Here is a 27,498-nt window from a genome sequence, read left to right as displayed (position 1 = left end):
TTTGGTTATCCGCAGGCTTGTTCTCTGTATAGTCATATTTTCATTGCCTATTCTTTGTATGTACTGTTTGCTTTGTATGTACTGGAAATGAATAAATAAATAACTAAATTAATAAATAAAAGGTACATATCCAACATAGAAGGCCTACTATCTCCAAGGAAATGACGACTCATTCAACTAAAGTCACGTACAGTATAACAAAAATCATAAGTCTAGGAACCATAAATATTTTCTGGATGAATATCTTTTACTAATTTCACTTGACAATTATCTGGCTCAATTTTGCTCAATGATGACCCAGTAATCCTCACCAACAAAAGTATTCTTACTTAATAAACACAACGGCTATGACTAAAATAATTTTTGTTTTTACTACAATTTTTACCGAAGACCTAAAGAGCGCCCTCAATTGCTAACTGACCTCAATCCCTTTCAATTCAACAGGTGGCGCTGTTTTCTAATAACAAAGATGTCTGCGCCCGTCGAAACAAACACGGATGTTTGTGTGCTCTGAACCGGATTTTTAGATTAGTCAAATCGTTTTGTTGTCACATTCCTAGAACTAGTATGTGAGTGTCTCCTACAACGGTGTATAGTGTCCCCAAGCCTAGTCCAGGCAGCAAGTTGTTCTCAGACTGCATTGCACAGACTCAAATTTACGTTGGGCAGAGAAAGGAAACCAACACTGTTGGCAACAGTGTCAAGGACAAGTGTGCGTTGTTGCCGTAAAACTGTTTTGGTGTATTCGGACGGTGTGGGCGTGGCGGGACTTAAATTCATCGAACGGACTGCGTGATAGTTGACATTCCAGTCACAACCCTCAAGTGGGGATTCATCTTCAACGGCACACATTTGGCCTAATTAGCTTCCTGGTCCCCTGACCATGCTGACAGTGACACCCTCTGGTCTTCTAGCTTAAAAGCAAAACAAACGGACAAGGATCCACGGAGAATTCTGCTTCTGCTTCTTCTTTTTAAGTATTAATTAATTCATAAAATGGGGAGTGTACGTTGGGCCTTCCGATTCGGTGCCTGGAATCCAACCCAGGCTGAATGGACTCTCGCATCAAGGTGTATTCAACAGGAAGAAAAGGAAAGGATTGGACAGTTTGTATTCACAAAAGATGGAAAAGCTTCCATGGTGAGATTAAATGTCATTTATGATTTATAAGCACAGTTGTAAATATTTTCGTGACGTATCAACTGTATCTTGCACGATATACACATTAATACGTGCGCATGAGTGCGTTTTGGGAAAAGTGTGTCTGGCCGATGGATTGAACACTTTCTGCTCATTAAACTGTGTGGAAAAGTTTCCGTATGGCGCCACCACTTTTTCATTTGATATGAAATAATATAGTATCTAATTTACCTCAATGAGATATATCCCTTTTTGTTAAAAAAAGAGTGGAAAAGTGGTGGCTCCATACGGAAAGTTATCCAACTGTGGGGAACCATACCTTACAAAATGTTACCCTCTTATTCAAAATGTTGTTTTAAATTGTTTGATTTTTTTCTAGGCTGGGAGACTGTTGTTACGGAAAGTGATTACAGATACCCTAAATTTCCCATGGAAAGACATCAGTCTAGCCCGGACCGAGAAAGGCAAACCTTACCTGTGCAATGAATTCATTGCAGATCCAGAATTCTTCCCTAATTTTAACTTCAATGCATCACACCAGGGAGACTTTACTGTGTTGGCTGCCGAGCCAGAGTTCTCATGTGGCATTGATGTTATGAAGGTTGAAAGCAGAGGTGAGTACAGAAGCAGGATTTTAAAGGAAAACATTCTTTGAAATTGTTTGAAACCGTTTGTTATGAAATGCATAATGGTTAGATAGATAATTTGAAAGTAGAGTACAATGATCAACTAACATGCCTCGAAATTGAAAAAAAAGTCCTAAAATTATTAGGCCTAAAGAGCAAGTACAGAGATTTCATTGTTTAATCGTCACTTCTGCACCTTTCTAACAAAATATCTTGATTTACTTTTTATTTTATACATCCAAAGGAACACCAGATATTCCAGAGTTTTTCCGTATCATGACAAAGCAGTTTACTCCCCATGAATGGACCGTTGTGAAGGCAGAAGGCACAGAGTGGAAACAACTAGAAATGTTTTACAGATTCTGGGTAAGTGATTAGAGTTGTGACTTGCGAGGTTAGACCCAATTTTAAAAAGCTAGAGTAGCAAAAACATTAGAGTACAAAACAATTGTGCTTACCAGAAATGGGTTACCAGTCAAAATTACAAATCATAATGTACCATTTTTGACTAGTTTCGAGCAACTTGTTGCTTAGCCCTTTTTTTAGGGGAAATGTAATGCATGAGCGTGATTAGTTTTTGGCCAATATGAATGCACAATTACATGCTGCGTGCATGCAGAAATGTGTTTAGTTATAGTTTCTGCTTTAAAGCCATTAGACACTTTCGGAACAGAAAACAAATTAAAAGTTCACAGATTTACAAATAACTTACAGGGTTTACAGAAGGTAATGGTGAAAGACTTCTCTTGAAATATTATTCCATGAAATGCTCTACTTTTTGAGAAAACATTAAAAAAAAAAAATCAATTCTCGTCTTCGAGAATTACGGATTTACTTTAAACACATGTCATGACACGGCGAAACGTGCGGAAACAAGGGTGGGTTCTTGATATTTTCTCCTGACTCCGATGACCAATTGAGCCTAAATTTTCACAGGTTTGATATTTTACATATAAGTTGTCATACACAAAGTGTGGGCCTTGGACAATACTGTTTACCGAAAGTGTCCAAGGGCTTTAAGGAGTTCTAGAGAATTGGGCACTGTATGGGTCACATTACACCAATTGTATGATTCAAGGAACTGAGCAGTGGATACTATTGGTAATTACTCAAAATAAATGTTAGCATAAAAACTTACTTGTTAACGATCATTGGAGAGCTGTTGAATACATTGTAAAAAGCGGCTCCCTCTAAAATCACATAGTTTTTAAAAAAGAAGTATTTTCTCACTAAAATTTTTGAGGTTGAATTCGAGACCTCAGAATTAGATTTTGAGGTCTGGAGATCAAACATCTTGAAAGCACACAACTTGTGCGACAAGGTTTTTTTCTTCTTCCACTATTCTCTTGCAACTTCGATGACCGATTGGGTTCAAATTTTCACAGGTTTGTTATTTTGAGAAGAGTGGTCTTTGACAATTACCAATAGTGTCCAGTGTCTTTAATAGTTGTGATAAATGCCCAAATTATTTGTATCATTTTATTTTTATCATTTCAGTGCTTGAAAGAAAGTTACATCAAAGCCATCGGAATCGGTTTAGGGTTTAATCTGCAGAGGATTGAATTCCATCCAAAGACACTCGCTCTACAGCAAGGAGTTGTCACAACGGATACAGAGTTTTATCTTGACGGCAAACTCGATACCACATGGGCTTATCACGAATCTAAGTTGGACGATCTTCATTTTGTTTGTGTCGCCCTCAAGAAACCACATGGGGTGAGTCCTGAATTTTTTGTTTGCCCTTTACATGGATTGCACAAAGCATTTCTGCACCGGCTGCCTGTCTGGTGAGAAGCTTCCAAATAGACCGGTCTTGAGCTGCCACTTCTGCCTCCTCCACAGACCACCCAGTGCCCAGTCTGGAGAGGGCCCTCTGGATTACATTTTTCCATGTTCTTATTTGGTGATTAAAAATGGAAATGTGCTCGGGTATACCTCTCAGCCAATAACAGCCTTGCACGCGTGCACATTTCATCAAAGATGATGGTTAATGAGGTCATGTGCATACCGTCTATAGTGGTATCACCCAAGGGTTCCAGGGGGGCAGGGGGCAACTGCTCTCCCGTATTTGGATAAAATAGAGCACAACAAGTTTGTGTACAGCATGAAAAAATAAAGTTTGAAAGAGACAGCAAAAAAGTTTGTTTTACCTTGTTTTGGAAATAAGATTAAATGGTTTTATCTGTGTACAGTGTTTGGCAAATTAACCCCGCTTCCCCCTTTAGCCAAAGGGGATACACTAATGATTAACCCTAACCCCTGAGTGTCTTTGTCGAGAGACCCTCCCATAATCCTCCAAAATGCTCCACTCTATGATAAACCAAGGGTGCGATTTGATGGTTGTGACCAATAACTTTTCCGGTCAGTTGGCCAGCGATTAACCAATGACCAACTCAACTGAAATAGTTATTGGTTACGACCGCCAAAGCCTACCCCAAGTGTTTGGACTTGGGTACGATTGGTATGAGTCTGTTTCAGTGATAAGCAATTGTTTTTTGTAACAGCAGTCCCAAACCGGACAGAGTTGGGCATCTTTCTGAGCTTTACAGCAGAACTTAGGACTGTTGCGTTAAAGTTGTGTTTAAATTATTTTGCCTGCCTATGATTGCGTAATATCTGATGCCTTTAAATCTGCTTAATAGCCGTTTTTCCCAACTCTAAAGATTGTATTCATCATCCATGATACTTTTGATCTTATAATGCTATCATATTGTTTACAAAAAAAACCTATCGTATCATAATGTTTACCATTTGCCCTGGTAATCGCACTAGAGTTTGGGAAAGTGGGAAAAGTAAGATTTTAATATACTTTAAAATGATCGCTTTTCTTTTATATTAAATAGTGATGCAATCATGATTAGCCTGTGGCTCTTTTCGAAACCTAGGCTCAACAGTAATGTTATCTTCGTGCATATATCTGTAATTTCATCCATCCTCTACTTAGATCTGCTGCCCTCAGTGGTTGAGATTAAAGAAGTGCTGAAGTCAATAACACTGAGGGCGCACTTTACCTTCACCACAAAATATATTGTATTCATACTGAACATCCAATTAATGGGCAATAGATAGTTGAACTGTTCTCTGTGGTTGTACTCTGTGGTTATAATCTTGATTTTGTGTTATAAAACTATGCTGGTATGCTTGGAGATTGATGAGCGTAAGGAGACTTTGTTTGGCAGTGTTAGACCATGGTTGGTGCTCTATGTTTGTTGTTTACCAGTTAGAGATATCTTTGGACTACCTTCAGTATGTTTCTTGGAGATTCATAAAACACATATTGATTGACTGTGGGAGGGGTAGCTATCAAGTACATAATGCTTCGATTCTGGGAGAATGTGGGTGTGAACCATCCAATACATAACATTGACTCTGATATAGAGGGGGGGGGGGACACCATTAAATCCAAAGTTAATTGATTCTTTGAGGGATGGTCTTGAACAATCAAATAAATACCTTGGAGGGGATGTGAACCATCAAATGCATTTCTTTGGGGGGAGGGGGGATGGGCGTAAACAGTCAACATCAAATACATAATGCACTGAAGTGTGCGCAGGAACCATCAAGTAACATGCATTGGTTCTTGGAGGGAGGGGATGTGAACCACAAAATGCATTTCTTGGGGGGAGGGGGGGGGTGGGCGTAAACAGTCAACATCAAATACATAATGCGCTGATTCTGGAAGGTGTGCGCAGGAACCATCAAGTAACATGCATTGGTTCTGGGAGGGAGGGGATGTGAACCATCAAATGCACTTCTGGGGGGGGGGGGGGTAGGCGTAAACAGTCAACATTAAATCTATAATGCACTGATTCTGGAAAGGGTGCGCAGGAACCATCAAGTAACATGCATTGGTTCTGGGAGGGAGGGGGTGGAGTTAACCAACCCACCAAATACTTTATTAAGATTGTTTGTTTGTGTGTTGGAGGGGGGGGGGTGGACGGGAGATTGAGTTAACCATGTTGTTTTGTTGAGATATATTGTTTTCAACGGATTGTTTGCAGTGTGAAGGAAACACTGATGCTGATTTTACAACCAATAGCATTTGCAACTCTGTCCTTGAATTAATGCAATTAATGTACTATCATCTTAAGTCTTTCTTTGAGGTTGTTAAAAGTCGTCGCTTATATTTCAATCTTTTTTGCCAGTTTCATTAGACTCGAAAAGGAAAGATACCAGCAGATATTATCAAGTTCCGGAGGGTAGACGCCCGGAGAATTTTCAAAGTCGTCTTATACATTGTCTTATATGAAATAAAATTAAATGACGCAGAACAAAAACAAAACATTACCTACCATGCACAATGTCATTTCTGTCTGGCAATTTGTTGTTTGAATGTAACGGCTTTAATGAATCGCGTGTCTGAGATGAGTGCATCTCTAAACAACAATAGCTTGAAAATGTCCAATCTTAAAAGCTTTTTGATTTCAGCAATTATATGCGGCAATAATGTGCACAGAGGATGACCTCCTCTTTTTTAATTAGTCCTTTAGTTAGGATGGGAAGAGAGAGAGAGGGGGAGGGGGAGTTAAAAAGCGCTCTTAATTTGTCAAGGTCGGGCTACCTCTCTCTGCCTATCTACACTTCGAGGCACTGTACACGTTTGGTTGTTGTCAAAGACCAGTATTCTCACTTGGTGTATCTCAACATATGCATACAGTAACATATGCATACAGTAACATCTGTGGAAATTTGAACTCATTATTGGTCATTTAAATACTAGAGAAAGAAACACCATTGGTGCACAAATTTGTGTACTTTCAGACACAAAAAAGGCTGCAGGCAGGCCTGAAGTTTTTTAATATTTGAGTGAGAAATATTACACTTTTCTCTAAAAGTACGCTTTGCTTCAGAGGGAGCCGTTTCTCACAATGTGTTATACCGTCCCCGTTGCTCGTTACCAATTAAGTGTTTATGTATTAATTGTTTTGGGTAAATACCAATAGTGTCAAGTGCCTTTGGAATAGAAAAAAAAAAAATAGTCACTCGTCCTGCTGCTGGTCGAGAAAACCAACGCCAAATTTGTAATATCTCCCCACCGTTAATATACAAGCTTAGTTAAAGGCTATACTATTTTTAATCATTGAAACATATGTGGCGTCACCGATGAGATTGACAAAACACTGCATTATGAAATTCCTTTGGAAGTGCCCCTCTTTGAAAACCAGCTGTTTTTTTATGGGCAATTAGATACTGGCATCGTTATGGATTGCTGTGTATATACCGAGGTAGCAGGCTTATATTGCTCTTGATCAGTTCAGACCGCTATACATAATATTCCCCGGGCATGGTCGTCTTGTCAATGTCATCTTTATACAGTGATGATGGTGGTCGCAGGTGGATTTAACAATCTGTAAATGACATCTATTCATTAACACAACACAACAAAATGTGGTCGGACAATAGATAAGATTTGGGATTGTAATTGGTGCAAAGATGATAAATGATGATGACAATGCCCTCGTGGGGGAGGTCAAAGGTCGACATGTCTTCTGATGTTCCGGCAGGTGTCGTGTATTGATGAGTTTCATGTCCTGTTGTGTTTTTGTTAATAACACATTTCAAGCTGTTGATACAAGATACAATGTTACTTTAACAATTAACGATCTTGATGACATTATTAACACCCGCCCGTCTCAAGGGGGATGGTTTTTAATTGTGTTCGCAAGGGGACTACACAGCTGCCATGGGAGGTGAAGATGATAATTTACCCGGAAGTGACAATGGAACAAAATCAACTGAATTGTATCTAAAAACTAATTCAGAAAAGTCATTAAGATATGATCGATCAGTCAGCCAATGCCGACTTTGAGAAAGACCAATGCTCCCTACCTTCATCTGGAATATTCATTATCAATTTATTCCAACCTCCGTTTTTATTAGTTGTGGTAATTCATGATCGAGGGAGTAAGTTCACAGAATGTAATAACATAATAATATCGAAGTCTTATAGCGCACGTATCCACCAAACAAGGTACTCAAAGCGCTGAGTATTATACAAACTCTCAGACAGATAGGTTATTGCAGTGATGAATTCTGAGACCCAATTATGTAGCACCTTATAAGGCTTTACAAGTTGCTACGACGCATACAGCAGCCACAGCCAGGAACACCGGGGCGAACCCCTTCTCTTTTCGATAAGTGCAATGCGTTACACAACACATGGGACCCGAACGGCTTTACGTCCGGTTCGAAGGACGAAGCAATGGCTAAGTGTCTTGCTTCAGGACACAAGGGTCACGGCTGGGGATTCGAACCCACACTCTGCTGATCGGAAACACCAGAGTTTGAATTCGGTGCTCTTGACCGCTCGGCCACGTAAGCACCCTGGATTGTTCGGGGCAAAAATACAAAAATAGCCAAAAACCTGCTAAGCACAGGAAAATGATACTTAGCAAAAACAAGTTACCAGGTATCATTCCATAAAGATAGCATTGTTGTGACTGATGTCCCACATATTTGTTGCTCAGCAAATTAATTTGTTAAGCAGTATTTTCTGCTAAGCAGTTATATGAAATTTGGCACACAGGCAGAGTTAGTCACTTGATCTTAGGTACGTGGCCCCCATTGGCCTGGAATTACAAAGAGAACACGTGGGAGGTGGGGCATGGCCTATGTTGCCACTGGTCTTGGCCTTGGTGCCCCTTCAAAAGTTTCCCACATACTTTAAGATTTCCTCTAGTAATGGAACCGTGAGGCCTGGTACTTCACGAAGGAAACGAAGGCGATTGCTTCCTGCCCCCAGTTTTCTAAATGCCTTGGTGCCCTTGAAACAATATCCTCACAGGGTTCCCTTTACCAAAAGGTCCTATATGCAAATTGAAAATGGCCTTGCCCTCTCAAAGGTTCAATTCCAGGCCTGCTCCTAGACCTTCTTGGGGTCTTCGTCCTTTTTTTTTTTCCACTGTCAAACAACATCCCGTTTGGATGAATCGAGTGGGTTTTACCTCATCATTATTTCAGTTGATTCACAATAGACCAACTGTATACGAGCAGTATATCTATTTTAACATATCAATATGTTATGTGCTCATATCTATTAATGTTCATTCTATTTGACACTTCGCCATGAGCGCCATGCCTGGGCGCTCTACAAGAAGCCACTATTATTAGTATTTAATATTTACGGGTAGATTTACGGGTAGATTTTGTTGAATTTGCACTTACCGGAAAGTAACATCCATTTTTGAACCCATGTTCATTATAAACTCAGTCTTGGCTGCCTTTTGGCTGACAATGTGTTCTTCGTTGTCGAAACTAATGGAAATGTAATATGACATAAACCGACCGGGAGTTTTGTCATTAATTGTCCCCTTTTCAAATTTGGACCCAAGTAAGGTTGATTGTATTACACAGGAAGCTTCGCTTAGTAGTAATTGCAATTAACATTAGTGTGGATGTAAACTCAAAGAGACAAATTAATAGTTACTTCAAATTAGGGAGGTAGAACACTGTAGCAATCAGAGGTAATGGTAACGACCTTGATTGTAATAAACCTATGCCCAATTCTCTTGACGATGACTAGGGGGAGCTAGTCGAAACGTTGAGACCAATTCAATAACTGACTCTGCGGCAGTATAGATAATTACGATCCTATAAGCTAAAGTAGTAGTCCCAGCCAATGTTCGATAACCTTGTCCGTGTAGTAGTTAAAAAGCAGGACAGTTCTTTTCAGAACTTAGAAGTCTCCCGAACATCCGATAAAGCTACTCTACGGTATAGAAGAATAAAGAAAGACAGTTCTCTAAAGAACAAACTCTACCTGGCAAGTAGATACACACACATGGTGTTACTGCAAACCAAATATATATTGATACCTCACCATGCAATGCCTCAAATCCTATAAACCTGAAACCTCTTGTATGAGCGGAGTAGCTGAGTGCCATACGTCCCAAATAATGGTAACAATAAGAAAATTAAAAAGTAACCAATAAATATCATAAATACGCGACCATGACGTGAATGTTTAATGAATCACTCGATAATGAAAAATATTCAAAAAGAAAATATGCAGGTCTGTGTAATATAGTGTGCCAGACACTTTCTGTCGTTGTATCAAATTAATATCATGATATCTCTTAATCATAAGACAGTTATTTTGTGTCGCCTCATTTTTGTGTTTTTGAGAGAAAAGTAGATGCTTTATGCAAACAAATGATCTTTCGACTAGGTCAAACATAAATGTTTACGATAATTTTAAGATAGACTATCCAAAAGCTATACTCCAAATCCAACAAACAGACAAACCATTTTTGAAAAATTTCAAAAACAAAGCCTGTTTTGTAAATGAAATCTTTTCATTTATCTGAGCTGGATGTACGAATTGAGCTTAAAAGCAAAAGGCTTATTTGTCCCATTGTCCACCAATAGGCAAAATGCATGAACCACTTCCCTCCGATTGTGTCTATCAAGTTCTTAATTATAGTGTGAATGAATGTCACGGGGAACAGCCACAGCTTCATTATCATAGTGTAATTTAATTTTACATTTTACATTAATTAAATGTAGAGGAAAAGTATGTAGTATTCTCTGAAGGTCATGAATACTCCCATTCGAGAGGGAATGAATGTTCGTTGTTGTGTTCCAAGATGCTCCGACTGTTGGCAACAAACAGTAGCTCCAGCAGTCGCATTGTGAATTACTTTTATTGTCAAGGCTGTAAATTTGTTTATTTGTTTTATTGCACTTGGCCTGTGTATTATGTTTGTGTGGGCATTTGTAAGAGGCTCTATTCATGAACAACTTTGAATGGTTTTCATTAGGATTTGTATTTATTAAAGATAACTTTGTTTTCGTAGATTACTTTTGAAACATCAATATAAACCACAAGGGAAACTGACTGGGTAAATTTTGAAATGATTTTGGGGTTGAACAAAGAATTGACTAGAGTGGGATTCGAACTCTAGTCAATTCCCACTCTAGTCAATTCTTTGTTCAACCCCAAAATCATTACTTTTGAAACAGTTTGATCTTTAAAGGGGTTATAAAAACAAAAAGGTAAGAAAAATGAAACAACAACTACAACAACAACAACAACAACAACAACAACAACAGAAATAGCAACAACAATAAAATACCAACATTATTAATAGCAGCAGCAACACACACAATTCTTGGTTTGATATATTTATTTTTGTCGCTATTCATTTGCCCAAAAGAAGCACTCCTACATACAAACCCATTAGCTGCAAATTTATTATGACGCCATAAACTGTTCACTTTGCTGAAATTTTACGTCCTTTTATTATTTTATTTTAATATCCCTTTTGTCTGGGTTAATGGAATTTTGTCTTTTGTTGTCATTCCTTGAGGCTGTTTTTCAGCAAGAGGTTCCGACGTCAGAAGTCTGCAAATGCAATTTGTGAATATTTAATTAATTACCCCATTACCAAAGTTGTTTTTCCTCCAAAACAATAGAACGTATTAGAGTATCTTTTTTAATAGACCTGTTAGTATTCTTAATTAGAGATAGAGCAGCCACTAATTAATATTGTGTAATTATGATCCTTTAATGAGGGTATGTTTCATTACGGATGACTTAGTATTCCCGATTGTTTTCAGATGTAAATATTATTATATATGATCAAATTTCGCTGATAATAAGAAGGGGTACAAGGTTGATTGTAACGAGGTAATGAGACTATCCTGTCTGGTGAACTGTATTGCGTGTCATAGGACTTTGTCACGCATAAGCTGCAAAATATATGCTGCAACTAGGTGGACACAGAAAGTGGCTAAAACAATGGAATTTTTACTCGGACTCTACGTCAGTCTGACTCATTTCTAGGTCAATTTTACACAGAATCCTGGTCACAGTGACCCTGTAGTAGGTCAGGGCGGGACTATTACACGATCCGGATTTTGATCATTTCTGACGCGATTTGTTTTGAAAGTGTTATTCCCGATAGTTTACCGGATGAACATTTATTATTTTGTTTTACCAACATTTACACCAATGTGCGCATGAATGAGAAAAAAATCCCAGGCATATAACTCGGCTGGGGTTCAAACCCACGACATTTGCCAATCAAGAGCCGGGCCGAATTTCATGGCTCTGCTTACCGCCGAATTCTGCGCTTACGATCACGATTCCCCGCTTACGTGCAAGCGCCGAATTTCTACGCTAGCCTTGTAAGCGTAGAATGCCTAGTAACAAAACGTGGAGTACGCACGCACAGAAGCCAAAATTCGCCGCTAACCCGTGTAATACGCTTGTCGTAAGCACAGAACTCCCTGCTTCCGTAAGCGCCGGTTATGTGCTTACGGTAAGCAGAGCCATGAAGTTGGGCCCAGTAAACCAACAAGACCAACGGGACTGACCGGTATTATACTTTCTACTTTGAAGTAAACAGGCAAAAACAAACCGTACTTCACCAGTGCCTCAACTTTAAGACGGTTTACTTTATCAACCGCTGCTCTAAGAAGCTCATCCTCTCAACAAAATCTGGCAATAACCACAAGCATCCTGAAGCAATGCTTAAAATATCCCACCACAAGGGGGATATCCCAAGTATAAAACCCGTCTTCAAATTGAGTTTTAAGATAATTCATGTTTTAAAGCCATTGGACCCTTTCGGTACAGAAAAAAAAAAAAAAAGTTCACAGATTTACAAATAATTTACAGGGTTTACAGAAGGTAATGGTGAAAGACATCTCTTGAAATATTAGTCCATGAAATGCTTCACTTTTTGAGAAAACGGTAAAACAATATAAATTCTCGTTAACGAGAATTACGGATTTGTTATAAACACATGTCATGACACGGCGAAACGCGCGAAAACAGGAGTGGGTTTTCCCGTTATTTTCTCCCGACTCCGATGTCCGATTGAGCCTAAATTTCCACAGGATTGTTATTTTATATATAAGTTGTGATACACGAAGTGTGGGACTTGGACAATACTGTTTACCGAAAGTGTATAATGGCTTTAATCTCTTTATATGTCTCGTCGTGATCTTTGTCTTGGAATCAGATTAACTTAAAGGGAAGATATTCGTTCTCAGTAATCGTCATAGACCAGTATTCTTTATTGGTGTATCCCAACATATCCAAAAAATAACAAACCTGTGAAAATTGTTACTAAATTGGTCATCGAAGTTGCAAGAAAATGACGAAAGAAAAAACACATTTGTTGTACAAATTTGTGTGCTTTCAGTAGGTCAAAATCAAAGGCTTCGCTTGAAGTCTAATTTTGGAGTGACAAATTACCTCTTTCTCAAACACTACATTACTTCAGAGGGAACCGTTTCTCACAATGTGTTATCAACAGCTCTGTGCTCGTTCCCAAATACGTTTGTCAGCTAATATGTATTCTTTCGTAATTACCAAACGTAGACAGTGCATTTAAAGGCAGTGGACACTATTGGTAATTGTCAAAGAATAGCCTTCACAGTCGGTGTATCTCAACATATGCATAAAATAACAAACCTGTGAACATTTGAGCTAACTCGGTCATCGAACTTGCGAGATAATAATGAAAGAAAAAACCACCCTTGTCACACGAAGTTGTGTGCATTTAGATGGTTGATTTCGAGACCTCAAGTTCTAAATCTGAGGTCTCGAAATCAAAGTCGTGGAAAATTCTTTCTCGAAAACTATGGCACTTCAGAGGGAGCCGTTTCTCACAATGTTTTTTACCATTAACCTCTCCCCATTACTCGTCACCAAGAAAGGTTTTATGCCAATTATTATTTTGAGTAATTACCAACAGTGTCCACTGCCTTTAAAGGGAATGTATAACGTTTGGCAATCACTCTTATTGTCAATTACAAACTCTTGGTTTATTTAGAAGCCTACAGCAAGCTTCCGATAGTATGAATCATGTTGAGAAACATTTCACTTCGAAAGAGTTTGGTTATGTAAAAAGATATCAGTGTTTTTGCCCCAACGTAAGGATAATTCCTCCCTTGTGGGCATACTCGCTCCGGATTTTCGGCGATATATCAGAAATTTTGATGACCACTTTTTGAAATGAGATTTTCACACAGGTTAGTTAATGTATAGGTTAAACAATCGAAAGGCTCCCCAAAACTAAGGGTACAATGCTTTTAAGGTTGCCATTATCTCCAGATATTGTCTGTTGGCAAAGATTTGGATTTACGTGTACTGTCAAAACCAAACGGGCACCTCGAGGCTTACATGCTAGGCATGTTAAAGAAGCAAGTGATGAAGGAGGCACCAAGTGGACATATCGCCCCATCCTTTGTCGCCCCCATTTAATCAGAAATATTACGAAAATGTCTTGTAACAGGATGTGGGAATTTGGGTGAATCTAGGTCTTCTTGGTGCCAGTGAGATTTTCAATCAACTTTTTAAAGAGGTTGGTGTCCTGCTGTTCGATTTTAAAGAAAGTGTGCCCAGTGGTCCCAAGCTGGAAGGGATTTTAAGTACCCGTTGCACAAGATTGGACCAAATCTGGAGTAACGTCTTGTACAAGATTTGTATTTCTAGATCAGTCAGTCTTGACTTTGCAAGATATTACACTCCGGGAATAAAACTCTTGACTTAAAATTCATCATGTATAATCAAACTTTAGATGGATGGGCCCAATTTCACAATTTCAGCACAAAAAGCAGCTCAGCATAACAAAATTATGCTTACCAGAATTAGGTTACTAGACAAACTACCGTGTTGCATGCTAAATATGTGACTGGTATCCTGTTCGTTTATGCTTTTAGCAGAAATGTGTCTACTAGCAGTATTTGCTGCTTTTATGCTCTATCAAATTGGGCCAATGCTGATGGGTAAGAACATTTTAATTGCCCGTGTGCTTGTGTGGCTTGATCATACTTTGGATGTATCTGGTGCACTTTTTATCATTCTGAGTTGCACATTGTGTCCTACAGAGCAACACTCAATTCTCCTTAGCTTCATTTTCTCCATGATACTGGTTTTAAGATTGTCTATACGGGTTTGTTTTGTTGAGGGAAACGGCATGGAATATTAGTTATTTCCATGCCCAAGTGAATATGCAGCTCTGATTTTGTAAAAGAAAACAGCACTGTACCCTTTTTAAAACATTTCGAATTTTTGTTCGTGAAACTGTTTATATATGTTTTAAAAAAAAAGGATTTTCGTAAGATCAGATTCAACACAAAGACGGACTCAAAATTGGTGGAGTCAACTTCACTACTTTAAAATAAACTGATTTACATGTCACGTCTCAGTCTAAATTCTCCACAAGTTCGGCTTTCCCATGTATCTTTCCAACAAAGCCACCGGCTGGTCCTTACAAGTTTGAATGTTTGTACTCTCCACTATGTGACTTAGCCCCAACCCCGAGGGACTTCGGTTCCAACCCCACTAGGGCTGAGGCCGATACATGGATTAGGTGTCGTCAAACTCTTTAACTGATCAGATTTCAGTTCTGTAGACTTATTTTTTGTTTCACGTGGACGTAAGCTTCTTAGTTTTAAACACATCGTCGTTGCTTGTCCTCAAAGGGGGTTTGTACCTTTGGTGATCAATAAAGTGATGACCATAAACAAAACTTACTTTGGTAAAGAAGCGCTCCTGAGCTGTTGATATTTTAAAACGTTGTTATAAACGACAACATTTGAAGTATTGTAGTTTAAGATATTAAGGGGGTAATTTCAAACCTAGATTTGAATCTGAGAAAGGCTTCACGCTTGACAGATTGACCGATTTACATTATATGTCACGCGTCTCTGTACGCCAAAACACTCTACAAACTCGCTTTAAGTCTTTACCCATATCTGAAATGGGTCAGGCTCCACGTGACCCGGATTGAAGAATTGTCTTCTTCAAATAATTTTGTTTAGTTACTGAGGTCTCTATTTCATCTGCTCCCAATAACAATACACTGTACGGGCTTCATACATTTCTTGATGATTGCTCAGCCTTTCTTAAAAACACCGCCACATCATTCTGTCTAAGTTTGACGTCAAATCTTCCCTTCTTCTCAGAACCTTACAGTCTTGATTACCGTTTACTAATTATCATGTCCTATCTGGAGTATTTCCATAGCCGCCTTCTCCCATTTCCTGAATATCTAACGACACACCCTCATAAATTATTGAGATCCAAATGCCTCTCTTTCCTCACCCTTCGTCTTCAGCATCCTGGTTTATCTTTTCCTCATCTTGGTGAGATGCTATCTTTTCCAATTTTCTCTTTGGAGGTTATTTTTCTCATACCGAATTCCCTAATTGTAACGTCTTCATTCTGTAACCTGATGCATTTGTATTCCATGTCAAAAATAATTAGATGGTAATCTACCAACGCTTCCTTCCTGAGAATCAAACTCTGCTCATAATAATTGTAATAATAACGTCTCATTGCGCTTTACATTAGTGCCCTGGGCCCCATTTCATAGAGCTGCTAAGCACAACAATTTCCTTAGCATTAAATGTCTTCCTTGATAAAACAGATCAACCTCTACAACCTCTACCCTCGTATGTAACCCTATGGGTGAAGAGAAGCAATTATAGTAAAGGATCTTGCTCAAGGACACAATTGTCAAGACGAGGACCCGAACCCACACTCCAATGACCCAAGCACTCCAATGACATTCAGTTGACCAAATATTTGACCAAAAAACCTGAATTCGATGCTCTTAACCACTCCGCCATCACATTCTGAATATCGTTCTACTTCTATATCCCCTCCTGAACGTATTTTACTTCTCAATTCAACTCAATTCAATTAGTTTATTGTCCATTTAAAAAAGATAAAATGGAAAATTAATTTACATGTTAAAACATTGATAACATCTCCAAAACATAACACTAAATAACACAGTCATAATTTTCCATCTTCGTTAAATATTGTCTCTGACCTATCATAGGAAAGGCCGTTCTGCATGCTAAATTCTTTAGCCTGTATAACAGATTTAGTCCCCTCCTCGCTAACATTCTACATTCTAACATTCTACAGACCTGATACTTCACAGAGGAAACTTTAACTTAACCTCCATGCCCCCTGGTCTTTGCCTTGGTGCCCATGAAAAGCTCCAGTAGAAGTTTACAATTTTCTCATAGAGTGCCCTTTGCCTAGGACAAAATGTCTTGGTGCCCTCGCCCTTTCAAAAACGAAGCATACAGGCCTTGGCTTAGCTTTAAGGTTTGCCTGCCCGATGCTCCGCGGAGGCAACGACGGCGATTGCCTCCATGCCCAAGGTTCATTGCCTCGGTGCCCTTGAAATGCTCCTGTAGGAATTTACAGTTTCCTTGGTTTCCTCGTCCTTTCAAAAACAAAGCAAACATGCTATGCCTGATTCTATAATCGCTATCACATCCTTCGTGGTGGAAACACTTCCTGCATGCGTTTCTTCCTCTGGACCAACACCGTCTTCCGACTCTCTGACATCATTTATTTATTTCCAATTCGTTACAGGTGTCGGATGACATCACTGTTCCTCCGACTGTCTTTAAGGAGTTAAAGTTCCCGGAACTGGTTTCCTCAGCGGAGCCGTTATTGCCAGAAGATGCTTCGTACTGGGAGACGTTTAATAAGAAGGAGGAAAGACCAAAGGGTCTCGTTAAGAAATAAATGTAATGATAACATCTCCCCCAAAGTGTCAAGGTCTGAGTCTGACTTTAATGGACTTTAAATTCGATGATTATAAACAATGTGTAAGGACTTCCCCCTTTCTGTTGATAGCTTATCTCTGACAGTGGAATTAATTTTGACACGGAATAGAAAGTGATGACTTGCCATCCTGGATGGCACTTGAAAATAATTATCCACCGTGAACATCAAACAAGTTATTATTTTGAGGGTTTTTTTTTATACTGGATGACTTCTCACCCCTACCAGAAAAGGTGGGGGGGCGGCGGACTAAGAAAAAGAAAAGAAAATACAGCAAACCAAACAAAACAAACTTTTGTACACGACGACATAATAACAACACAATTACAGAAGTTGAAGTAATTATTTTAAACTTTCTTGAAGTTCCCTTTCCTGTTTTAAGTGCAGCTCCCACAGTTTAACATGCATGAAACTCATTGCGTAAGAGCTTTCATTCTGCAACTTCCAATGTAGTATATGTGGGGGGTTTTCAGGACTATTGTTATCTTAAATTCGTGGTTCCTCTAAGTCAAAGACCCACACCCCTTAGGTTCAATTCATCAGGCCTAGACCTTCGCTCTCAGGGGCACAGCAATGTTCCTCTCATAAGGGGCCCTTCTATTAGGAAAATGTCTACGTGCACCAATATATTGGAACTTTGCAAACAAAGGGCACCGCGGCAAGAGCACAGGGCACCACGGTAAAAGATCTTTATCATGCTGCCTCCATCTTGGTCTTGTTCCTTGTCAATAACGAATGCTAATAGTCATTATGCAAATAGGAACCAGACTATTTTCTTCTTCCAGCCTTGGAATGGTTATATTGATATCAATGGTGGTCTGGGCCCAATTTCATAGAGCTGCTTAAGCAAATAATTTTGCTTAAGCAAAAAAATCCTTGCTTAGTAAAATCAGACTACCAGCCAAGACTCCACTCAATTGTTATGCTAAGTAAACAACAGCTAAATACCAGTCACAAGCAATGTATATGGCATGAATTTTTGGCCAGTAACATGTGTAAAATAAGCAAGATATTTTCGCGCTTAAGCAAATTCTTTGCTTAAGCAGCTCTATGAAATTGGCCCCTGTTGATGTGGGTTCCGTGGATTATTTCAAGGCCTGATAGGTAGGGGGGCCTAGTTACCATAATTGTATTCATTTGGGTTTTTTATGAGTCTTTGTTGAAATTAAGCAAGATTTTTGTCTGTTACCCATCAATCGCCACCACGTACCCCTATGTCTCGTACCTCTAAGATGGGGACATATCATTTCAACGTCTCCAATTAATCTAAGACTCTTCCTATACCTCCGTGCATTTGTTAGCAAATAGCAGAGGTTATGCAGATATTTTTCGAGGCATCTTTATTACAAACGTAAACACTTTGGAGATGGGACAAACAGATAAATTGAAAACGAGGTCAAGGAAATTAGGTTTCTGGGTTTTTATTTTCTTTTATATGTGAAGAAAAACTATTCCGATAATTAATAAATAAATTTGAAGAGTCTTTATTATTTACAAAAGGATTTCTGTAACAATCAAAGTACATACCGCTGAGATAGTATTTTATTTTTTACAATAAATAACAATCGGTCACTGTGTTATATATATATACAAGATATTCTCTATAATGTTAAGATATGAATTCATACACTCTCGTCAAAAAATACTGTCCGGCTCCCTCCAGAGATGCATACATTCAACACATGAGAGACTAAATGAAGTCTAGCTGCTAAGCAGATTGCTTACCGCTAATTTGGTTATAAAGGCAGTGGACACTATTGGTAATTACTCAAAACAAGTGTTAGTATAAAATGTAGGTAAGGGAGAGCTGTTGATGGTACAAAACATTGTGAGAAACGGCTTCTCTGAATTAGCGTAGTTTTCGAGAAAGAAGTAATTTTCCACGAATTTGATTTCGATAACCTCATATTTAGAATGTGGGTGCTCGAAATCAAGCACCTGAAAGCACACAACTTCGTGTGACAAGGGTTTTTTCTTTCATTATTATCTCGCAACTTCGATGACCGATTGAGCTCAAATTTTCACAGGTTTCTTATCTTATACATGACATACCCCAAGTAGGAAGACTGAAAACTACTAATAGTGTCCACTGTCTTTAAGCAATTTGCCTGGAAACTGTTTAGTGTATGTGCTAGTCGGTAGTTTGGCAAGGTGTCATTTTGGGTTAGCAAACACCCACCAGAACTAAACACATTTCGTGCGTCATTTCTCTTATGATACAATCTCCCTTGTAATATAAAACAGTGAATGTATTTTCATTGTTATTAACATTATAATATGCTATTTTCTGACTACATTTATTGATTTTAACAATATACTCTGTTCTATTGTGACAATATTTTGGAAAATTCATACACTTTTTACATTTATAATAAATAGTTCACATTTTTGTACATTAGTACTTTAAGTACTTGAAGTTTTTGTTTGTTTTACTCAAAGCCTTTGTTAAAGCGAACATTATTATTATTGTATAATTAAAATATAAAACAGTATTTCTTTTCCAATAGTTGAACCTCTTTCTGGGAACATCCTTTAATAATGTATTTTCAAAGTTATTATCAAATCGTTAGACTGTACACTTTTATATATATATTTTTATTTGTCAACTTTAATTTAGTTTTATTCGGAGTCAGGGTTAGTCCCCACTCATTTTGATGTTACATGATTCAATGTTAATTAAATTTAACAAATTAAAAAGCCAACTGATCATCCTCAGCAATATTTCATTTGTTAGTTTTGTTTATTCCATGACAACTTCAGCCGCTTTAACAGGACCATAACGTTACCTCATGATATTTTGATGATGTCTTTGCACCTCAACTTGAGAATAAACCCAAAATATAATTCATAAATATTCCCCCGTACATACCTATTTTTGTTCTCATGAAATTAACCTTAACAAATAATTATCTTTCGAACAAACTAAATATACTCGTTTTATAACTGGAAGTAGTTTTTTGTTCTTTATATGAACTGATCCACTTTCTTAAAAAAAACACTCCCATTTTAAGACCACTCCGTGTGCAAGTTGATTCTCCTTGCAAAACCACTCACCAAGACCACCCCTTCTATAAAGACCGCTATCTCTGTAAGACAAACCCCCATGAGAATACACCCCTCGCAGTCTATTCTAGGACCACTTTGTTCGAAAATCACACACCCTTAAAGGAAACAGCTATGGGGTTCTGCCAGTGCTGATCTGATGTTTGTTTTCTGAAGAAGTCTGATTTGGGGTACCACTAGAACAAAAGCAACCTTGTATTATTCTCTATTGTGTAAAGTACTTGTAAATTGGTTTGCAAAAGCCCACTACCCCTGCAAGAACACTCCTACTCCTTCTCTCTATTAAACCACTTTTATTGTAAGACCACTCCCTTGTTAGACCACTCTCTTGTAAGACCACTCCCTGGTAAGACCACTCTCTGGTAAGACCACTCTCTTGTAAGACCACTCCCTTGTAAGACCACTCCCTCGTAAGACCACTTCATCGTAAGACCACTCTCCTTATAAAACAACTCCCTTGACCACTCCCTAGAAGTCTTCATTGTATTAAAACCACTCCCTTGTAAGACCACTCCCTTGACCACTCCCTGGAAGTCTCCCTTGTAAGACCACTCCCTTGTAAGACCACTCTCTTGTAAGACCACTCCCCTTGGTAAGACCACTCCCCTTGTAAGACGGACCCTTTGAAGACCAATCCCCTTGTAAGACCACTCCCTTGACCACTCCCTGGAAGTCTCCCTTGTATGACCACTCCCTTGTAAGACCACTCTCTTGTAAGACCACTCCCCTTGGTAAGACCACTCCCCTTGTAAGACGGACCCTTTGAAGACCAATCCCCTTGTAAGACCACTCCCTTGACCACTCCCTGGAAGTCTCCCTTGTAAGACCACTCCCTTGTAAGACCACTCTCTTGTAAGACCACTCCCCTTGGTAAGACCACTCCCCTTGTAAGACGGACCCTTTGAAGACCAATCCCCTTGTAAGACCACTCCTTTGACCACTTCCTAGAAGTCTCCCTTGTAAGACCACTCCCTTGTAAGACCACTCCCCTTTGAGTAAGACCCCTCCCTTGTAAGACCACTCCTTACAACTGACATCCCGACGGCTTCCCAACCATAACAAACCACCTGCCATTAATCTCCAATAGAGCCAACTCGTCACTCGTCCCTCTAAATCTTATAATTCTGATTAACAAGCCATCATCCATCGAGGCTGGCCTCATCACCAAGACTCGCCCTGGGGGATTCCATTGACATTTGACGGGCACTCATCTCATTTTCTCCCCTGATGGGATTGTGAAAAAAAAAAATGAATTTCATACGCACGGATACGTTTTGTCTTCTAGCGTGACGCCTGTGCCTATGTAGGCTCACACTGACTCTGTGCTATTGCTTCTGAATCACGTTCACCATACGTAGGTGTTAGACTTACAATTGGCTTTGATAAAGGCTGTTAGATAAACTCGACAAGGGAATGACTCTTCAAGTATGAAATGCCGTAATTTGATCTGGGAGTTTCTTGCATGTTGCTTGTATCGCCATAGACCACTCACTTGAATAACAACATGGGATACCACACAGTATAGATATATGCTACTTTATACCGTATTGGACACTATTGGTAATTACCCAAAATAGATTTTAGCATACAAATGGGGAGCTGTTGATAGTAAATACATTGTTAGAAACGGTTCCCTCTAAAATAACGTAATTTTGAGCCTGAAGCAGGCATCTGGGCAGCACACAGATTTGTGCAACACTTTCACTACTATCAATTACACTTTCGATGACAAAAAGAGCCCAATTTTTTACAGATTTGTTATGTTTTGCATTGGAATACACCAAGTGAGAGTACAGGTCTTTGACAATTACCACATGTGTCCAATGCCTTAAAGCCAAACAACTTTGTGATGAAGTAACACAGCTGTGCATGTATAATTTTAACGTATTGGATGCTAACAGCGAAGTAGACTGGCCCTTTTTGGTGTTGATTTCAATTATGAGGTTTGGTAATGGTACCATTGATAGAGATTCGAAACCAGACCAATGAATTGATTACCGTCGTTTGAGAATATCATTTCTTTAAATATAAATAATTATTTGTGTTTGTATCGGAATTTGTATTGATGGAGAAGTGCAAGGTCTCCGAAATCTAACATGTCCTTCTTAAATTTGATTAAGGCAAAAGTGTTTCTCATTGTTGACAATTGACATCAGTATGATGGTGATGAAGAGAAATGATGGTGGTGATGATGAAAGGGTTTATGGTGATGATGGTTAAGATGGTGATGATAATTGTGATGATTAAGATGGGGGTGATGGTAAAGATGGCGATGGTGATGATGAAGATGGTGATGATAAGATGGTGATGATTAAGATAGTGATAATTATGATTGTGATGATGGTAATGATGGTGATGGTGATGACTAAGATGGTTATGATGGTTAAGATGGTGATGATTAACAATAATAGTAATAACATGCATTTATATAGCGCTAAATACAAGGTTTCTAAGCGCTGATGATTAAGATGGTGATGATGGTTATGATTAAGATGGTGATTGTTGTTAAGGTGGTGATTATTAAGATGATGATGATTGAGATGGTGATGATTAAAGGCAGTGGACACTATTGGTAATTACTCAAAATAATTATTAGCATAAAACCTTTCTTGGTGATGAGTAATGGGGAGAGGTTGATGGTATAAAACATTGTGAGAAACGGCACTCTCTGAAGTGACATAGTTTTCGAGAAAGAAGTAATTTTCCACGAATTTGATTTCGAGACCTCAGATTTAGAACTTGAGCTCTCGAAATCAACCATCTAAACGCACACACCTTCGTGTGACAAGGGTGTTTTTTTCATTTCATTCATATCTCGCAAGTTCGATGACCGATTGAGCTCAATTTTTCACAGGTTTGTTATTTTATGTTTATGTTGAGATACACCAACTATGAAGGCAAGTCTTTAACAATTACCAATAGTGTCCACTGCCTTTAAGATGGTGATGATTAACAATAATGTAATAACATGCATTTATTCATCGCTTGATACAAGGTTTTTAAGCGCTGGTGATTAAGATGGTGATGATGGTTACGATTAAGATGGTGATGGTTGTTAAGATGGTGGTGATGGTGATGATGATTGAGATGGTGATGATTAAGATGGTGATGTTTTTTTTTATGCAAGTCGCCAGACACACAAGGCCTGAAGGCCACTTCAAGGTTTGGGCTACAATTGTTTTATTCCAGAGGCCGTTGCCACCTACTCCTCGGGCTGAAACAGGGTTACCCCTTTTACAGTCCATACGGATGTAGGCTTGGATGGTGATGATTAAGATGATGATGTTTGAGACGGTGATGATTAAGATGGCGATGGTTAAGATGGTGATGATTAAGATGGTGATGATTAAGATGGTGATGATGTTTAAGATGGTGATGATTAAGATGGTGATGATGGTAAAGATGGTGGTGATGGTGATGATGGTAATATGATTAAGATCGTGATGGTTGTTAAGATGGTGATGATTAAGATGGGGATGATGGTAAAGATGGTGATGGTGATGATTAGGATGGTGATGATAAGATGGTGATTATTAAGATGGTGATGATTAAGATGGTGATGATGGTAAAGATGGTGGTGATGGTGATGATGGTTATGATTAAGATCGTGGTGGTTGTTAAGATGGTGATGATTAAGATGGTGATGATTGAGATGGTGATGATTAAGATGTTGATGATGATGGTTAAGATGGCGATGATAAGATGGTGATGATTAAGATGTTGATGATGATGGTTAAGATGGTGATGATAAGATGGTGATGATTAAGATTGTGATGATTTAGATAATGATGATGGTAAAGATGGTTATGATTATGGTGGTGATTGTAGGATGGTGATGGTTGATATGGAGATGGTTGCGGTTGTAATGATTAAAATGGTGATCATTATGTAATGTATTGTAAGGCCACTCCCCTCCAAGACCACTCTCTTGTGAGGCCACTCCCTTTGTAAGACCACTCCCTGAGCATTATTGAAGGGTTGCTTTAGTGTTGGGTTTTAGGCTTTTGGTTTTGGTTCTCCTTAAAGTAATATAAACCTGTACTGTTCTCTCCTTCAAAGAATGATCCCCTATTGTTCTCTCCTTCAAAGAAAAGCCTCTATTGTTCTGATTGGATCTCCCCGTCGGTTGCCTCCGTCAGGTACCAGCACTGCATTGGTTCCTTCTTGCCCTTCATGACGATTGGCCCCCTGTATTCAAAATGAAACGTCGGGTCGTGGTTCTGTGGCTCCATCAGGCACCTGAGTAGGGTGGAAGAGTAAATAAATACAGTTTTAATCAAAGGGTGGAAACCATTCAATATGGAGTACTTGGTGTGGTTCCACCAGTCACCTGAGTATTAGGGTCAAAGAAAATAACCCTTGTTACAAAACAAATATGGCACCCATCCAGTAGGGCGTATTGGGTGTGGTTGTATCAGGCTGTTGGATAAAAGTACATTTATCAAGTTAATTAAAAGGGGCGACTGGTGTGGTGTGGTCAGCTCAGGCTGCTGAACATAGCAAAGTATCATCGCAGTTAAAATGTCGCTCACACATAAATCCCTGTTATTTGAATCTTGTTCACAATAAAACAAATAAACAGGGAAACTCGCGCCCATCCCAAAATCAAAATGAATAACTTCTGCACAACGTGATGACTCCATGTAAACACCAACCTTGTCCGCTGTAATAAGACGTCTCATTTTTACAAACGGACGGGGAACGATTGTTTTGGAAACGACGCTGCGAGGCGTCCATTGTGATCCATATTGGACGGGCCTATTGTTGCCATGTATTAGAATTTTGGAGCGTTGCGGCCATAGATATACATGGTGAAATAACGGATGACATGTGACGCGTATTACACTAATCATATCAATCATACCGTTGTGTCGTACAGAATTCTTCCTGGAAAATATGATCGCTCGACTCATTTCCAAACCCATAAGATGAACTTAACAATCAAAACACGTCTGGATATAACACAATGATTTCCGTAGCCGAATTGGCTACCTTTTATCACCGTTCCCTCGGGTACCATTTCGGAGGCACCATACATTATTTACCGGTCCCTGACAGACAAATATTGTAGATATACAATTTCGCTCGCTTGATTCTTGTGACAAGTACAAGTGATGATAAAAACTACAACTTCATTTTTGTTTCAGTGACATAGAAAAGGGAGAGAGTTAAAGGAACACGTTGCCTTGGATCGGACGAGTTGGTCTATAAAAAGCGTTTGAAACCGTTTGTTATGAAAATGCATATGGTTAGAAAAATGTTTTAAAAGTAGAATATAATGATCCACACAAGTGGTTTTCCATTTACGTCGCGAACTAACACGATCGGTTATTTATGGGAGTATTCCGTTCCAAGGCAACGTGTTCCTTTAAATAGCATTGTCGTCAATAACGAATTCGCTCAAGTACTTGAATCTTTTAGGGTAGATTCCCTTCTCTAAAGCCAAAACTGATCGTTTTTCACATTATATACAGTTCACATTATACACAAGAAAGTAAAAAGGATGTGTGCACGATTTGTGGCGATTAAAGCTTGGGGTCTCGCTTTAAGAAACGTTGCTTGTACATGTGAGTAAGTTGATGTCTTCATGCATGCACAATTAAATGTTTGTTATGGCAATGATGTCATTATTTCCCTTCACTGCATTGGTCAGCGTTTTCCCAAGTGCACTTATCCTGGCCCGTTCTATTTTCAGAACTATAGGCGTCAATTGATAGTAAACTCAAGGTCATGGTCAATCAATGTAGCTGTACAGTACGTGTACAAACAGTTTTCAATTCAGTTATTCAGTTATTGTGTATGAGAGCAGCAACTGTTATTGAACGTTAAAGCCATTGGACACTTTCGGTAAACAATATTGCCCAAGGCTCACACTTCGTGTACCACAACTTATATAAAGAATAACAAACCTGTTCAAATTTAGGCTCAATCGGTCATCGGAGTCGGGAGAAAATAACGGGAAAACCCACCCTTGTTTCCGCACGTTTCGCCGTGTCGTGACATGTGTTTAAAATAAATCCGTAATTCTCACTATCGAGAATTGATAATTGTTTGAATGTTTTCTCAAAAAGTAAAGCATTTCATGGAATAATATCTCAAGATAAGTCTTTCACCATTACCTTCTGTAAACCCTGTAAATTATTTGTAAATCTGTGAACTTTTTTCTTCTTTCTGTACCAAAAGTGGATAATGGCTTTAAAGGCGCTGGACAATAATGGTAATTACTCAAAATAATTGTAAGTTTCAAAACTTATTTTGTAATGAGCAATGGAGATTTGTTGATAGCATAACACATTTTGAGAAACGGCTCCCTCTGAAGTATCATGGAAAGGGGTGATTTCTCACACAAATATTAAAAGACTTCAAGTCTGAAGCCTTTTATTGTGCAGTGATGTGCATTTTCTGTCATTGTTATCTTGCAACTTCAATGACCAATTGAGTCCAAATTTGTATTCAATCTAGCATCTCACTAAAATAGTAGCATTTTGATTAAGATGTGTTTGTTTTTACTCAGTGTTGCATCTCACTGAGTAATGTCCAAGTGTTGGATTCGTACTAGATACCAAAATCAATAGTTTATCATTCAGGACGTCCGCACTCCTTAATATGTCAAGAAACCATTATCAAATGAAGGTCACTGTAGCCGCTGTTACATTATTACATTGCTATAACATGAATGCAATGAAGGGAAACAGTTGCTTCGAATGCACATTCATCGGTGTAAAAACTGGGGGAAGAAAAATGTCATTACATGTCACCAACCCATATAGTGCCGGACATTGCACCCTCTCAAAGCGAAACAAGATTTTAAATTAATTTTGAGGAGCTTTGAAAGCGATAAGCATCGTTGCCGTTTCGGAGACTCTATAATAGGAAATGTAAATCCATTTAGGATACTCTACTCTCCGTAAAACTGATCGCTCACACCAGAATGTAGTGTGCTGACATTGTTGGCAAACATGCCTGGTGTGTCATGACTCTGTTCCGTAACAATAATTGGAATAAGTAGGATTTGAAACTTTGCATTGTGGAAATACGATCAGAGCATACTGATCGAAACGTCGAGTTGAAACCAACGGTTCTTTTCAGAACCACCCCAACTCATTAGAGATAGTCATTACATAG

The 27,498-nt window shown here is 38.7% G+C and overlaps 2 protein-coding genes across 2 annotated transcripts in view; one reads left to right on the top strand and one right to left on the bottom strand.

The window, feature by feature from the left end:
* The first annotated feature begins 477 nt into the window (after positions 1–477).
* Positions 478–20,031, top strand: LOC139936014 (L-aminoadipate-semialdehyde dehydrogenase-phosphopantetheinyl transferase-like). The gene is made up of 5 exons (XM_071930712.1): positions 478–1,140; positions 1,520–1,754; positions 2,011–2,132; positions 3,264–3,482; positions 17,116–20,031. The coding sequence occupies exons 1-5, from the start codon at positions 997–999 to the stop codon at positions 17,269–17,271; spliced, it is 876 nt and encodes a 291-aa protein (XP_071786813.1). The 5' UTR covers positions 478–996; the 3' UTR covers positions 17,272–20,031.
* A 1,261-nt stretch (positions 20,032–21,292) lies between these two features.
* Positions 21,293–27,498, bottom strand: part of LOC139936013 (guanylate cyclase soluble subunit beta-1-like) — a 62,314-nt gene continuing 56,108 nt past the window's right edge. Inside the window, exon 8 of the mRNA XM_071930711.1 lies at positions 21,293–24,612. Coding sequence (XP_071786812.1) covers positions 24,471–24,612 — 142 coding nt within the window. The 3' untranslated portion in view covers positions 21,293–24,470. The remainder of the gene's footprint in view (positions 24,613–27,498) is intronic.

The sequence above is a fragment of the Asterias amurensis genome, chromosome 4 (genome assembly GCF_032118995.1).
Source record: "Asterias amurensis chromosome 4, ASM3211899v1".
Lineage (NCBI taxonomy): Eukaryota > Metazoa > Echinodermata > Asteroidea > Forcipulatida > Asteriidae > Asterias > Asterias amurensis.
The sequence above is the reverse complement of the archived record's forward strand: the minus strand, read 5'-3'. Positions and strand labels throughout refer to the sequence as shown.

Coding starts and splice junctions, on each gene's coding strand:
- LOC139936014 (XM_071930712.1), top strand. CDS start 997: ATGGGGAGTGTACGTTGGGCCTTCCGATTCGGTGCCTGGAATCCAACC. Junction 1,755..2,010: donor TATGAAGGTTGAAAGCAGAG/GTGAGTACAGAA, acceptor ATACATCCAAAG/GAACACCAGATATTCCAGAG. Junction 3,483..17,115: donor CCCTCAAGAAACCACATGGG/GTGAGTCCTGAA, acceptor AATTCGTTACAG/GTGTCGGATGACATCACTGT.